This window comes from Pseudophryne corroboree, chromosome 10, assembly GCF_028390025.1.
Source record: "Pseudophryne corroboree isolate aPseCor3 chromosome 10, aPseCor3.hap2, whole genome shotgun sequence".
NCBI lineage: Eukaryota > Metazoa > Chordata > Amphibia > Anura > Myobatrachidae > Pseudophryne > Pseudophryne corroboree.
Genome location: NC_086453.1, coordinates 258097021 through 258114269, shown reverse-complemented (window position 1 = coordinate 258114269; position 17249 = coordinate 258097021). Strand labels below are relative to the sequence as shown.

General features: G+C 42.1%; 1 protein-coding gene across 3 annotated transcripts in view; it reads left to right on the top strand.

Moving 5' to 3' along the window:
• LOC134966458 (indolethylamine N-methyltransferase-like) overlaps positions 1–15401 on the top strand; it is a 250349-nt gene extending 234948 nt beyond the window's left edge. For all 3 annotated transcript variants that reach the window (XM_063943214.1, XM_063943213.1, XM_063943215.1), the window contains exon 4: positions 14425–15401. In XM_063943214.1, coding sequence (XP_063799284.1) covers positions 14425–14854 — 430 coding nt within the window. In that variant the 3' untranslated portion in view covers positions 14855–15401. The remainder of the gene's footprint in view (positions 1–14424) is intronic.
• Positions 15402–17249: the final 1848 nt, after the last annotated feature.

Here is a 17249-nt window from a genome sequence, read left to right as displayed (position 1 = left end):
GCACACTGTCATTATAAAAAAAAAAAAACTAAAATATATCATGTTATAAATAAAGAGCTATGAGAAAAGAAAAACATACATTAAAAGAAAAACAGATGAAAAATGTTTTTGACTTCAAAGCTATGTTGGAATAGCATGTTTCCATCGCACCTTTCATATAAGCTTAATAAATATTGAGCTACAGTAATAATTAAAATGCACTGTCCAGTTGTCACACATTGGGGATTGAAAATATTCATAAAAATTAAAGATGAGCGTGTTCGGATTTTAGATATCTGAGCCTAACCGAACTTCCGGGATCCAAGGGGTTTTCCTGCCTTGCTCAGATTACAAGGCAAAATGTCAACTCTCTAGCATCGGATTCTTGTGAGTTTTGAATTCTAAATAAGGGCTCCATGGCAATGACTCATTGCAATTTCTCATTGTCCATGCTGCTGTATTGTCTAGTGGGCTGTGCTGTGTCATGTCCAGTGCCTGCTGTGCTGTGTCCATCCACACAAGTGGATGTGCTGTGTCCAGTGGCTGCTGCTGTGTCCATCCACTCTGTCCATCCAATCAAGTGGCTGTGCTGTATCCAGTGACTGCAGTGCTGTGTCCATGTACTGCCTACAGTATGTCTAATGGATGCTGCTGTGTCCATCCCCTCTCTGTCTCCATTCACACAAGTGGCTTTGCCATGTCCAGTCACTGCTATGTCGTGTCCATCCACTCGAGTACTGCTGATGTATCTGTCCAGTGTTCATATGCTCCAGTGCTGCTGATATATCTGTACAGTGTACATACACTCCGTCCATTGCTGCTGATGTATCTATCTAGTGTCCATCCAAAAAAAGTTTTAAAAAAGTGTTAAAAAAAGTATAAAAAGTTAAAAAATTATATTTTTTTTAAAAAAAGTTTAGAAAAGTAAAATAATGTCTGCACAGTGAGCTGGCATTTGCAAATTTTTATTTATTTATTTTGGACAACATGTGTGTGGTGTAGGTGCCGTACCTATCCACTGTGTTCACAGAACATATAAGTACTCTGCCTCTGTATGTCATACCACCTGTGTTTGCATAACATATAAAACTGTGACTCCCTAATGAGTGTTGATTTTCCCAAAAAAAGTTCAAGCACATAAATAATACTATTAAACTGCAGTTGATTTTGTACAACTTATGTGTGTGTTCATCGATATGGATCATGACGGTCAGTCAAGAGAAGAGCAGGAGCTGCAACAAAATACTAGCACTGCAGCCAGTCATGATAGTATAACGTCTACTAAAGGTGGTTCAGGGGGCAGAACATTTAGGAAAGGGCATGTGAAATAAAAAAACTTTCAATATGTTAAAAAAAGGGTTGATGTGCTACCTTAAAAAGCAACAAATCAGTACACAAAAAAATAAACTTAAGGCTAAACTGTGTGTTAAGATTCAGAAATCTCTGAGAAGAGTCTAGGGGTGTCCATTTTAGCTATGTGTGAGTCTGAAATTTCTCCCACTGTCCACATAGAGAAATCTCTTTCACCTCCTTCCACCATTTCTACACCATGTGCACATGTGGGGAGCAGTACAAGTAAAGATGGTGATCAGTACATAATAGAAATTGAAAATGATTGTGTGGAAGTGCAACAGGATGAAGAAGATATGTTTGTACTACTACTATCTGACACTAAGGGTGAGGATGTGGATGATGTTGTTTGTATAAGTCAGCCACTAGTAGCTGCAGTTTTTGCTCATGATAAAAATTAAGTGATTGTGATACCTGGGCAAGATCAAGAAAGCCACATCTTGGGCTTGGGATTATTTTTATCTAAATTCTGGCAATGTTTGTGAAGGCATCTGCTCCATTTGTGAGACCAAAGTTAGTAGAGGCAAAGACATTAAACATGTAGGCACCTCCTCCATGTAACGTCATTGGCAGTGAGTTTAATACATTTATTTTACAAGAGTAAAATGTAATTAACATCCTCATCATCAACCTCATTAGTGAACCAAGATAGTCCTTCCAAAAAATTAGTTTGTGGGGGCCCAAACAAACTAAGCACTTCACAAAAGTGGGAGCCTCTGTCGTTAAAGTGATTGGTTAGTTAAACTGCATTTTCTTTTTAATATCCAACATAAAAATGGGTGGGAGGGACCAAGGATAATTATATTGTGTCACTTTTAATTATGGGCTGTATTTTTGAGGGTCATTTGTGATGGTCTATTTTGCATAGACAAACATTTTATTGGTTAGTTTTCTAACATTACTAAGTAAATTGTAATGAGAAATGTGCCTCACATTTTAATAAATCAATCAATCAATCAATCAATCAATCAATCAATCAATCAGTAATGCTTGTATTTTTGTGGCCTTTTTTTCTCCCTGCAGAACAGCCTCACAAAAGTTAATTTTAATTAATCAATCGATTTCTCAATAATTTTTGTCGATGAATATTTTTTTTCCTTCTTTTATTGCTTTTTTGTCTTTTTGCAAGTAGGCCTCACATAAAATATTTACTTATTCACATCAGTCTCTGCCCTAGTGGACCATACAGTTGCCTACAATCAATCAATCAATAATTTTTTTATTCATCTTTTATTACATCCATTTCCCTGTACCTACCATGGGCCTCTGATCTAGTTATTGATTATTGAATACATTCTTGGTTACTTTCCATGGCATTGTATAGTTTATTAAACTGCCATTATGTCTGCCAATTCACTGCCACTTCCCAGATGTTAAAAACAACAAAGAGATAATGCTGCGCCTGTGTTTTTATTTGCTCATCAAACCAATCTATTATCTTAAACCAGGGACTATATAATGTCAAATGCATGTACACCTCTGTGAGGAGATGTGTGAACTCCTGTATAAACTGTATAGAGCAAAAAGAAAGAAAAAATAGAGGCGCTCATGTCATTATGACATTACAATACCATAAATACAACCAAAGCGTCAAAGAATTAAAAATATATATTTATTAATATAGTATAAATAAATAAATAAAATCAAAACTCTTTCTTTAGAGCAAACTATTCAATATACATAATGTGCTAACCTCGTTGTCACTGAAATGCTGCGATATGTAGATGTATGAGACTCACACGAATTAAATACAATCCAATAACTATCTAAAAGTGAATAATAAAACGAGTAGCTACTTATAGTCCAAATGTAACCAACTGTTCATCAATGGACATGTAACATTGTAACAAGTAGTACTGTGGAATGGTTATTCTTGTTACTTTGAGCTCAGTTGCTTTTGTGTACAATAATAGCTGATTGCAGGTGTAGGCTCTTAGAGGTATATTTAACCATTTGTGAGAACCTCAAAGTTCAGAGAGCCAATGTGCAGATAATAATCATATTGTTTAGTTACCGCTCCAATAGGGGCTGGTGAACCCGAGCGTCCTCGGGTATATCCAACAAGTGCCCAGTCTAATATATGGCTGGAGGGTTGATGACTAATAAATCCGTGTGAGCCGCAGATGTCCCGCTGGCGGTACTGTCTTCAGTTTCTCCGGGCAAGCGCCGCCCGCTGTATAATCACGGACAGGAGGCAGGTGTGCGGTAAACCAATGGCGTTCAGCTGCGGGGATCCCACTGCACGTTGGTCTCCTCCTATGTTCCCCTGGACATACGTGTCCGTTGATGGTAAAGAGGAAGGCTGAGATGAATAACCCAAGGCTGCCGCACAGACCAGGAGCGCAGGAGACAAAAAATGGCGACGGAGCAGGCTAAGGGGGAGGGACGCCGTGCGGCCCGCGGGCCAACGGTGGGAGAAAGGGGGGGACGGGCAGGTATGCCCGGCAATCTCCTTTCACACCTGGGGATCAAGCGGCCAGTAAGAAGCCGCAAGGGAAGGGGCGGCCCAGAAGGGGTTAAAAGCCGGGGGCGGGGGGACGGGAGGATTCGTACGGCAGCACGGGCAGAGTTCACCCATCCACCCAACCCGCATGTTGTGAAGTGTCAGCTAGGTGTGCAGAAAAAAAATATATATATATTATATATGTGTGTATACCTTTGTTTGCTGTGTGTTGTTTTTAAGGTGTAAGTGTGCTTTGCAATATTAGGTACGGATTGTCAATCCATTAAATGTCAAATTGTTGTCACAGTTGGCGGGCGGCGGAAACAAGCAGCGCGCAAGGCATAGGTAAAGGGGGAACCAGCCGAGGTTTGCAGACTCACCCTCGGAAAATGGCCGCACGCTCGGCACCAGCTTTGGACGGTTGGGCCATGTGGGCGGCGTGCCAAGCGAGCGTGAGATGCGCCACAGGGGGCGGGTTTCCCTAGAGGGGTGTGGCTGTGGCGCCTACCGGGTAGGCGGGCACACCCCCCGGGAAATAATAAGGTGGATAACGAAAGCTTGCCTTGCCCACTGCTTATTTTTTGGTGCCCTGCAACATAGGTAACGAGGTAAAAAAAATAAAGCTGTGGCCAGATTATTCATCCAAAATCCTGCCTCCGAGTCGTCTATTCATGGGGGGTCATAGCCGATTTAGAGGGACGCAGGCAGGTCGGTCTCTACCCCTTACACCTAAACGGCCGCCTGCTGTCCAGGGACGCGTGTCACCCGCTGCTGGAATCAATAGAGCGGGGCAATAGCAGATGCGTCCTGAGCCATATAGTCAGTTCAGTGACCAAAAAGGGGAGGAGTCCTGACGCGTTTCATCACGTGACCCGTGACTTTTTCAAAGATGACTCCTAAGGCCAAAATGTGCTCTATTTAAGGAGCTCTCAATAAACCACTCACATGTGTATTTAATAAAATAGATAATACATCTTATTTAAGAACCAGTTAACCATGACATCCTAAGTTGTTTTTCAAGTATATTGACTGAGCAAATATAAATACAACATTTAGTAAATAAATAGCGGAGCTTACCAAAAATAATTAAATAATCCTAAATGAGACATTTATAATAAATAAATTAATTATTCCTATTACTATCCACTTCAATCATTGATCAATTTTATGAATCCTCCCTCATTTTGGCCTTAGGAGTCATCTTTGAAAAAGTCACGGGTCAAGTGACGAAATGCATCAGGACTCCTCCCCTTTTTGGTCACTGAACTGACTCTACGGCTCAGGACGCGTCTGCTATTGCCCCGCTCTATTGATTCCAGCAGCGGGTGACACGCGTCTCTGGACAGCAGACGTCCGTTTAGGTGGTCTGTGCGGCAGCCTTGGGTTATTCATCTCAGCCTTCCTCTTTACCATCAACGGACACGTATGTCCAGGGGAACATAGGAGGAGACCCACGTGCAGTGGGATCCCCGCAGCTGAACGCCATTGGTTTACCGCACACCTGCCTCCTGTCCGTGATTATACAGCGGGCGGCGCTTGCCCGGAGAAACTGAGGACAGTACCGCCAGCGGGACATCTGCGGCTCACACGGATTTATTAGTCATCAACCCTCCAGCCATATATTAGACTGAGCACTTGTTGGATATACCCGAGGACGCTCGGGTTCACCAGCCCCTATTGGAGAGGTAACTAAACAATATGATTATTATTTGCACATTGGCTCTCTGAACTTTGAGGTTCTCACAAACGGTTAAATATACCTCTAAGAGCCTACACCTGCAACCAGCTATTATTGTATACAAAAGCAACTGAGCTCAAAGTAACAAGAATAACCATTCCACAGTACTACTTGTTACAATGTTACATGTCCATTGATGAACAGTTGGTTACATTTGGACTATAAGTAGCTACTCGTTTTATTATACGGTTTTAGGTAGTTATTGGATTGTATTTAATTCGTGTGAGTCTCATACATCTACATATCACAGCATTTCAGTGACAACGAGGTTAGCACATTATGTATATTGAATAGTTTGCTCTAAAGAAAGAGTTTTGATTTTATTTATTTATACTATATTAATAAATATATATTTTTAATTATTTGACCCTTTGGTTGTATTTATGATATTGTAATGTCATAATGACATGAGCGCCTCTATTTTTTCTTTCTTTTTACCTCCCAGATGTTGTATACTTTAACTTGTGTCTGTGTGCTGCCCACTGCTGTAGCTTAGCTTACTGAGCCAGCTAAACTTGATGAAAACAGTGCTAAACTGGATGAAAACAATATTCAGAGCTATGAGGTGGTCAAATTTACTGGAAATGTTTGCAAATGAATGTTTTTGAGATTAATAATACTGTAGGAACAAAAAAGGTCCAAATTATGTGATTTTGCGTTTTTTTATCAATTTAAAAAAAAAAAAAACAATACAGAGCCAAAAGAAAAAAAAACATGTGAGAGCGGTTTTGACAGAATTGTAGCATAAAGTTACTACAGATCCTAAAGCAAAAAGAAAACATGGGGGTCAGTGCGCATCCCTAACAAGAATGTATCCTATTAAATCATTAGGAACCGGTGAGATTGCAGAGACACAAGTGGACACCATGCCAAGCTGGGCTTTCTCGGACATGGTTGCATTACTACAGCAACCCTGCCTCCCCGCAGTTAAGTTGTTAAAGAATTTTCCACTCTAGAATACCTCATGCTCAATAAAGCCTTCACCCCCCACTTGAGGTTTGAGTGTCAAATAGTACTGCTGCCTATCAAGTTTATCTACAACAGAACGAAAACTTAAAAAATGTTCAACAGAGACCTACTGAAAGACTATGGATAAAATCGTTATGAGCCATGAGCCTAGCATAGGCAGCCATTGTAAAATTAAGGTCTTACTAGCAATTCAGATTTGCATCCAAGTTGGCCTTAATTGGAACCATAATACACGTATAGAGAAAACCGTGAACATTCACCCATATGATGAGTTGTACACATCAATCTGACTGCACCTCCCCCCATCCATGCATCCACTTTCACAGCCATCATCAATAGCAGTGCACACTTTCATTAACAATATCCGTGGTGCAAAAGTTCTTTCTGAAACCAGATGGATCACTGTGTAAACATAACTCAGCAAAGACTACTATTCTGGCTATTGGCAATCGATATGCCTGCACTGAACTTAGCTGGATATACACCTACAGATTTATTGTCCAATCTGGAACAAATGTCAATTGATCATTTGCGCCAAAATACCGACAATTTGACAAATTCATTTCTGACCATTTTTGGCACTTTTCTGGCATTTCGGAGCAAATAGTCAATTGTTATTTGCGCCAGTACATTACCAGATTTTTGTTCCAACCAACCAGATTGGACAAAAAATCTGTAGGTGTATGGCCAGCTTTAGCCTACATGTGAATGCTCCGTAACCAACCTGCAAGTGCAGATTTTATAGAGTGGTTTATGACTGTTAATCACTCAGATGTGTGCACTCAGCTCTGAAGCCTTCATAGGGTGTAAATATGATTAAGTAAAATGCAGGTGCCACTCTAAGCACTAAGAATACTGATAGTCCAAATATGTTTCATAAACTCTTACAATTAACATGGAGGTGAACTTCATTAGATGGGTCCCTAACATCTCTAATACTAACACATCATAGAAATTTATCCAGGTCTTACCTTTAAATTAAGGGCCCTACACACTTGTCGACCCGCCGCTGAGTTGCCCGACGGCTGATACAGCAGGTGGGTGACCCGGCGGCAGGGGGGAGTGAAGGGTCACCCACCGGCCGTATCGGCCTCGTCACCCGGCTCCATAGCAGTGCATGCTAATATGGACGAGATTGGCCATATTGGCCTGCATGCATAAGCGACGGGGCGCCAACAATGAAAGAGCGTGGGGCCGCACATCATTCATCGTTGGTGCCTCCACACTGAACGATATGAACGCGTTCTCGTGCATTAATGAATGAGAATGTTCCTAATGTTCAGTGTTATCTGCCAGTGTGTAGGGTCCATTAGAGTTTTGGTTCTATTTCGTTAGTAGCTTTTGGTATTTGCTTTGCCAAATACGCCTCACTAGTTTTTGTTTTGGATCCAGATTTATTTATTTTTTATTTGACAAAAACAACTAAAATCATGTTGTTGTTTTTTTGCAATCCAAACCATACAAGAGAAAGATAAATATTGATGCACACTTTAAGCACTAAGAATACTTATAATCAAAATCATTTTGGTAAACAGGATGTAAAAATGCAAGATGTGTCTTTTATTCTATACCTTTGAATGTTACGTTGAGATGAATGTAAGTAATCTATTCCCTGGGAGTTCTAATCCACCATATTGACATTTTCGGGTCGCATGGGAAATGTATGAACCTTGGACAAAGATAAAGTACCAAACAATCAGCTTCTGACTTCATTTTTCAAACATAACCTTTAAAATGTCAGTTTAAAACTGATTGGCTGGTACTTTATCTCTCTTCACTGTACGTATTAAGTAGTTGTTTTAAATATTGTTCTATTCCTAGAAGCTATTACAGCTTCCTATATTGGTTTTGAATATAGTTAATTAGTTGTTTAGCTATTAAGTTTATTTTGCTATAGCTGTCAGTGCCAGTGCCGCCTCAGAACATATTTCTATGAGATCCGGTCAGGATGCCAACAGTTAGGATTCCGGCAGTCGAAATGCAGATGCCGGAATCCTGACACTTCTTGGAATGCCGGTGCTGGCATCCTGACAAGAATAACAAGCCCGGTGCTGGAGGAGGAAGGAGAGGTGTTAGGTTTATACACCCTTGGGGAGTGTTAGGGTAAGGCAGAGGGGGGGGGGGGAGAGTTAGGTTTAAGTGCAGTAATGGGGGATTAAGTTTAGGCACTGCCAGGGATAGTTAAGGTTAGGCTGAGGGTCGAGGGAGGGTTTGGTTTAGGCTGCAGGAAGGAAGGGTTAGGGAAACACTGGGGGAAGGTAAGTATGCCGGGATGCCGTGGTGGTCTTCTGACCACTGGCTTTCCAAACGCTGATATATCATACCCAATGTATTTAAAGCCATTATAAAAATAGGATTTTAATTACCTACCGGTAAATCCTTTTCTTGTAGTCTGTAGAGGATACTGGGGTTCCATTTAGTACCATGGGGGTATAGACGGGTCCACCAGGCACCATGGGCACTTTAAGAATTTGATAGTGTGGGCTCGCTCCTCCCTCGATGCCTATTTTCTCTTACGTCCTAAATGCAACCCCTGGGCCAAATGTAATAGAGTGAGAGTTTCAGAAAGTGAGAGATTTGGTAAGGTTTTGCAGTTTTTTTTAAAGTGGCAATCATTTACACTTCAAAACCAGGTTGATCTTGCAATGTAAATGATTGCCACTTTTAAAAACAACTGCAAAACCTTACCAAATCTCTCACTTTTTGAAACTCTCACTCTATTACATTTGGCCCAGGGCTTGCATTTAGTACCATAGGGATGTACCAAAGCTCCCAAATCAAGTGGGAGAGTGCTGAGGTTCCTGCAGAACTGATTGACCAACCTGAAGGTCCTCAGAGGCCAAAGTATCGAACTTGTAGATCTTAGCAAACATGTTCGAACCTGACCAGGTAGCTGCTCGGCAGAGCTATAAAGCCGAGACACCCCGGGCAGCTGCCCAGGAAGAACCCACCGACCTAGTATAGTGGGCCTGTATAGATTTTGGAACTGGCAAGCCTGCCATGGAATAAGCATGCTGGATAGTGAGTCTGATAAAGCGTGCAATGGACTGCTTTGAATTTTATTTTGATCATAAAGAACAAACAGCGAGTTCAATTTTCTGTGACGAGTTGTTCGTTTTACGTACACCTTCAAAGCCCTCACAACATCCAAAGACTTTGAAGTAGCAGAGGTGTCTGTGACAACCGGAACCACAATTGGTTGGTTGATGTGATACGCTGACACCACCTTAAGAAGAAATTGCTGAGGAGTTCTGAGTTCAGCTCTGTCCTCTTGGAAAATTAAGTAGGGGTTCTTGTGGGACAACACCCCCAGCTCCGACACACGTTTTGCTGAAGCCAAGACCAACAGTGTGATGGTCTTCCATGTAAGATATTTTACGTCCACCTCCCTGTAATGGTTCAAACCAGTCCAATTGGAGGAACTGCAGCATCAAAGTGAGATCCCAAGGTGCTGTGGGAGGCACAAAGGGAGGTTGGATGTGCAGAACAACTTTCAAGAACGTCTGGACCTCAGGGAGAGAAGCCAATTGTTTCTGAAAGAAAATGGACTAGGCCAAAATCTGGACTCTTATGGAGCCCAGACTTAGGCCCACATCCACACCTGTCTACAGAAAAAGCAGGAAACGTCCCAGATAAAATTCCACTGCAGAATAATTTCTGCACTCACACCAAGAGACATATTTTTTCCAAATACGGTGGTAATGTTAAGATGTTGCCCCTTTCCTGGCTTGGATCATAGTCAAGATAACCTTGTCAGGGATCCCTCTTCTGGCAAGAATCAGCCGTTCAACTTCCATGCCATCAAACTTAGCCATGGTAAGTCTTGATAGACGAACGGGCTCTGTTGCAGAAGTTCCTCGTGAAGAGGTAGAGGCCACGGATCTTCGAGGAGCCTCTACAGAAGGTCCGCATACCAGGCCCTTCTTGGCCAGTCCAGAGCAATGAGTATTGCTTGAAACTTTTCCCTTTTTATTCTTTTTAGAATCCTTAGGATCATAGGAATTTGAGGAAACATGTACACCGTCTGATAGACCCATGTACCGCCACTGTCTGTGGGTCTCTCGACCTGGAACAATACCGCTTGAGCTTCTAGTTGAAATGAGAGGCCATAATGTTGATTTGTGGATAAGCCCATCGACTTGTTAAGCACCTGAAAACTTCCGGGTGAAGGCCCCACTCCCTCGGGTGCAGGTTGTGTCTGCTGAGGAAGTCTGCTTCCCAGTTGTCTACTCTCAGAATGAAGACAGCAGACAATGCCACAGCGTTTTTTTTTTTTGCCCAAAGGAGAATTCTTTACACCTCTGACATTGCCGCTCTGCTTTTCCTTCCACCCTGTCAGTTTATGTACGTCACTGCCGTCACATTGTCCGACTGGACCTGAATAGCCTGATCTTGAAGAAGATATGAGGCCTGCAGAAGGGCGTTGTATATGGCCCTGAGTTCCAGAATGTTGATTGGCATGACTCCCTGACTTGACCATCTACCCTGAAAATGCACCCCGTGGGTGACTGCTCCCCAACATCTGAGGCTTGCGTCTGTGGTTAACAGAATCCAGTTCTGAATTCCGAACCTCCGACCCTCGACAAGGTGAGAAGTCTGTAGCCACCATAGAAGGTAGATCCTGGCTTTTGGCGACAAACGGATCCTCTGGTGCATGTGAAGATGCGATCCGGACCATTTGTCCAACAGATCGAGCTGGAAGGGTGTTGTGTGAAACCTTCCGTATTGAAGTGCCTCGTAAGAGGCCATCATTTTCCCTATAAGGCAAATGCATAGATGCACCAATATCTGGGTTTGCATCAAGACATCCCGAACCATCGAATGGATTACCAATGCCTTTTCCAATGGAAGGAACACCTTCTGCGACTGCATGTCCAGTATCATTCCCAGGAATGGAAGCCTCTGTTTTGGCTCTAGGTGAGATTTTGGAAGGTTCACGATCCACCCGTGATGCTGGAGAAGTTTGGTTGAGAGACCAATGCTGTCTAGCAACCTCTCTCTGGATAGCGCCTTTATCAGAAGATCGTCCAGGTACGGAATTATATTAACTCCCTGTTTGCGGAGTAGAAACATTATCTCTGCCATCACTTTGGTGAACACCCTTGGTGCCGTGGATAGACTAAATGGCAGGGCCTGGAACTGGTAGTGACAGTACTGCAGTGCAAACCGAAAATAAGCCTGATGAGGTGGACAGATTGGAATGTGAAGGTACGCATCCTTGATATCCAGAGACACTAGGAATTCCCCCTCCTCCAGACCTGAGATCATTGCTCTCAGAGACTCCATATTGAACTTGAAAACTCTTAAGTACGGGTTCAAGGACTTGAGGTTCAGAATAGGCCTTACTGAACCGCCCGGTTTCGGTACTACAAACAAGTTGGAATAGTACCCCTTGTTTTTCAGAGGAGGTGGAACTGTAACAATGACTTGAGTCAGTACCAGTTTTTGAATGGCATGCTGTAAAGTTATATTTGCCCCTTGTGAAGCTGGTAAGCCTGATTTGAAGAATCTGTGAGGTGGGAGCTCTGGGAACTCCAGTCTGTAGCCCTGGGAAATAAGATCTATGACCCAGGGATCCCGGCACGAACTTGACCAGATGTGACTAAAGAATTGTAGTCGGGCTCCCTCCTGACAGCCTTCCAGACATTGCGGTCCACAGTTATGCTGAAGGCTTTGAGGAAGTAGAGCCTGAGCTCTGTTCCTGAGAACTGGCAGTTGCTGGTTTGCGTGGTTTACCTCTTGCGCCTCTGGAGGCTGTAAAAGCACCTCTGGTTTTGCCCTTAAACTTGGAAGTCCGAAAGGACTGTAGATTAGGCTCTGAGTAGGCTTCCCTGGCTGTGGGAACTGCGAAAGGAAGATATGTAGACTTATCCGCAGTAGCTTTGGAGATCCATTTGTCTAGTTTGTCTCCAAATAAGGACTCTACTGTGAATGGTAGACCTTCCACGACTTTCCTGGAGTCCACATCAGTAGTCCACTGGCGTAGCCACAAGCCCATGCGTGCTGACACTGCCATAGCGGTGGTGCGTGCATTAAGCAAGCCTATCTCTTTTATGGATTCCACCATAAAGTTTGCACAGTCCTGTATATGTTGCAGGAGTAAAACAACATCTCCCCATGACAAGGAATCTAACCCCTCAATTATGTTACCTGACCATTTTGCAATGGCTTTTGTGATCCACGCACATGCAATAGTGGGTCTCTGGTCCACCCCTACAGCTGTGTACAATGATTTGAGTGTAGTCTCAATTTTATGATCAGTCGTGTCTTTTAGGGAGGCTGCACCACGGACAGGCAATACAATTTTCCATGACAGCCTGGAGACTGATGCGTCCACTATCGGTGGATTTTCCCATTTTTTCCTATCCTCCAGAGGAAAAGGAAAAGATGAGAGCAACCTTTTAGGAATTTGAAATTTCTTATCAGGATTACCCCACGGTTCTTCAAACAGGTTATTCAATTCCTTTGACACAGGAAAAGTGACTGACTGAGGACTTCTTTTTTACATTAAAATAAGATTCCTCACACTCCTTTGACACCTTATCAGGAATTTGAGGAACATCTCTGATAGCCTCTATAAGAGCCTGTATTCCCTGTGACACAGTAGTATCCCCCCCCTTCAAATCTACCTCACCCTCCTCCATGTCTGACCCGTCAGCATCAGAGTCAGAATGCAGGATATGGGCCAGAGATCATATTTGCAAACAAATTGGAGGGAATTGAGACGCTGTTTTGGAAACTGAGTCTCTGTTAATAAACTCATCCACAGTCTGTCTTAAGTATTGCATCTCTTTCTCATTGCGGAAGAATTTTCGTAGAAATATTGGAGATCATTCCTTTAATGGAATTAAACCACTCCAGTTTAGCCCCGCTATTCTGGGAAGGTGCACTGCCCTGAGTACCCAGTAATGGTAAAGTGGAACACTCCGCGGTACAAGAAACACACTCTTTGCCTGACATAATGTAAATGTGACAGCACACACACACACAGAAAAAGGTTAAGCACAATTAACCCACAAAGAGCACTTCAGGGAGACACAGAGTTATTTGGAGCCAGCCCCCACCGCGCCCTTATTGCTAATGCCAAACTAAGCTGGGTCGCAGACTAAGTACCCTGATAGGGGACTTAGTAAACTAACAATCCCCCCCCCCCCCTGCTATGACCCCCTGGTACTGCTGAGGTAAACTGGAGTCACTCTGGAGGAGTTGCGCGTCCCTGTCAGTCAGCGTCTGTGTGCAGTGTACTGAGACGCAGCTGTGTATTGTGTCTTTAGATGCATTCTACCCCAGTTAGAAGCCGTATGTCTCTGTACCCTCATGCCGCCGTAATGGCCGGTGACCCGCTAACCACGATGCCGGCTTGGTACTCACCACTCTTCATTCTTATGGCTCTGTTAGGGGTGGCGGCGTGCTCTGGGAATGTATGCTTGCCGTGGTGGGGTTTGCAAATAGTTCCCTCAGGAGCTAGTGTCCTGTCAGTGGGTACCGAGACCATTAACCCTTCAAGTGGTTGGCCCATCCCCCCCCCCCTAAGTCCCACGAAGCAGGCAGGATGGTGCCATCCAGACCTGCCAGAAAATAACAAACAGATAAAATAAATGCAAAAAACTCCTCAGGAGCTTCCTTCAGTGTGACCGGCTCCTCCGGGCACATTTTGTAAACTGAGTCTGGTAGGAGGGGCATAGAGGGAGGAGCCAGCCCACACTATCAAATTCTTAAAGTGCACATGGCTCCTAGTGGACCTGTCTATACCCCGATGGTACTAAATGGAACCCCAGTATCCTCTAGGACGTAAGAGAAATAGGTAGTAGCATTCCCATATGGGGTTGACAGCTCCCATTCACTACACTAGTTGTTATTTCTGTGTGCACCTGATAATAAAATCTGTTTAGTATGACTTAGAATATAATACATAACAACAGTATGCTATGTGCTTCTTTTAAAGGGAGAATTATAAGGAAAAAGCTGAGAAGCTCCGCAGTAAGGTGAAACAGGTCCTGAAATGTGATGCACTGAAAAGTAACCCTTATGATCCTATTGTTCTGCCTCCTGCTGATTGTCTCCTCACCTGCCTCTGCCTTGAAACCCCCTGTAAGGACATTGAATCATATTGCAATGTTTTGAAAAATTTTAAAAACTTGCTTAAACCTGGGGGACACTTATTGGTTTTGGGTATGGTAAATTCCACCTTTTACTCTGTTGGTAACAAACGGATTACTGTCTTGACCGTATCACAAAATGACCTTGAGATGGCTTTTAAAAAGGCTGGTTATGAAATAAAGAAATTGGTAGTTACTCCTCGGATAGATGTGTCAAGGAAGGATATTTTTGACGCTGGCAGTAGGTATTTTGTCCATGCCTGTACACCAAAGTAATGGGAAGGCGGTCATTAATCACTCTGGAAACAAATTGAAAAATCTACATATTGTGTTTGCATTGCCTTTTCTTTACAATCATTCATCTCTCTTTTCACAGATCATCACTTTATATTGATGCATTTACATTTTTGGCCACATATAACTAATGTGACTCTTATTCTTAAGCTTCATTTACTAATTATTATTAATATTCCTGGATAGTTGAATCCATATTTGTACATGTTTGACATATTGTAATACCAAATTAAAGCCTTTTGGTTTTTAACTTGCTGTCCTATCCAACATAAACATACATTTCAGTTAAATTGCAATAAAATTATCACTATAATTAGAAAACATTTAAAACAGAAACACATTCAATAATAAAAAGTAAATAAACTACTCCCTGTGCTTGCTGATTTATAAACTTTAAATTTCACTAAGTGACAGTCTTTATTCTGTATATCTTTACACGTGCTTACCCATTGTAACTTACGGGCTGTTTTGCTATTATACAGTATGTATTAATATATTCTTTGTTAATAAAGTTTATGAAAGAAAGTAATATACATTGTAATAAAAATACTTGTTATTTACAAAAGTGCAGATTTTCAATTGAACGTGTAAGACAACATTGATAATACACTATTATATTTTCTAGGGATGAGTAGGCTTGGTTCCCCCAAACATCCTGATCCGAGACGGGATCCGATTCCGGCTCGGGACGTCATACTTTACTTGGGTCCCAAAACTAGGCAAAATGTCATCATTCTGCTGTCAGATTCTTGCAGGTTTTTGATTCTGTATAAGTCCCCGTTGATCGGTGCCATCTTCACTCCGGCATTGGAGAGTGTACTAGATGGACATGTCGGTCTCAGTACTGGGTGGCGTAGGACGGATGCTCTGTCTGCTGTATCTAAAAGGGGTGCTCTCTCTGCCTGTTTTATCTGAAAAAGGGGTCCTCTCTGTCTGCTGTATCTGAAAAAGGGTGCGCTCTCTGTCTGCTGTATCTGAAAAAGGAGTGCTCTCTCTGTCTGCTGTATCGGAAAAAGGAGTGCTCTCTCTGTCTGCTGTATCTGAAAAAGGGGTGTCTATGTTTGCTGTATTTGAAAAAGGGGTGCTCTCTCTCTCTGCTGTATCTGAAAGGGGTGATCTGTCCTTCCATCCAGGGGCTCTGCCCCAGTGTAAAATTAAAACAATAAAAGCTAAAAACAAAAAGCCTAAAATTATAATTAAAAAATATATATATATTTTTGTTTGTGCTGTACCCCAGTGTACTATACAATTTTTATTTCATTTTCAGAAGTACAGTACTGTGACACTGGTCAGACCGCAGTATGGTATTTCCTACTTGTATTGTGTGATGCTGTCGGTGAAGTAAACCGCAGTGTGGAATTATTATTATTATTATTATATATATTTCTAACTCATTTGAGTGACACTGTAGCCACTGGTGTGTGATATAAAAAATACTTCTACATATTTCTGACTCATCTGTGCCACACTGTCGGTAACGTCAACCACAGTGTGTATTTATTATACATATTTCTGACTCATTTGTGCGATGCTGTTGGTGAAGTCAACCGTAGTGTGTAATTATTATATACATTTCTGACTCATTTGTGCAACGCTGTCGGTGAAGTTAACCGCTGTGTGTAATTATTATACATATTTCTGACATATTTGTGCAATGCTGTCGGAGAAGTCTACCACAGTGTGTAATTATTTTGTATATTTCTGACTCATCTGTGTGACGTTGTAGGTGAAGTCAACCGCAGTGTGTAATTATTATATAAATGTATGACTCTTTTGTGCAACGCTGTCGGTGAAGTTAACTGCTGTGTGTAATTTTTATACATATTTCTGACTCATTTGTGCAATGCTGTCGGTGAAGTCTACCGCAGTGTGTAATTATTTTATATATTTCTGACTCATCTGTGTGACGTTGTTGGTGAAGTCAACTGCAGTGTGTAATTATTATACATATTTCTGACTCATTTGTGAGACACTTGCTGTATCCCACTTTGTGTTGATAAAAATGGAGGACAAACAATTGAAAGATCAGGAACCACTTTCTTCTAATAGTGCTGAAGCTGCTGCCATTAGTCATGACATTGACAATCTGAAAACGGAAGGTTGTGTTGATCTGCGCTCCTAATTTATGCAGCTGGCAACCTAATCGGGTAACACCATACCCGTATAATCATATATAGGAATAAAAAGGGTTTAGGTTGCCTGCGCTGAATCCAATCCTTTTTGTATAAACAGTCTATTACGGGTATATTAAAACCGCCCGTGCTGTTCAAAAATGATGTGAACCATTCAGTTTCATATAATTTCACCAGACACTTATACTAAATGGCTATTATATATTATAAAATCCTCATCATAATATATCATTAATGATAAAATC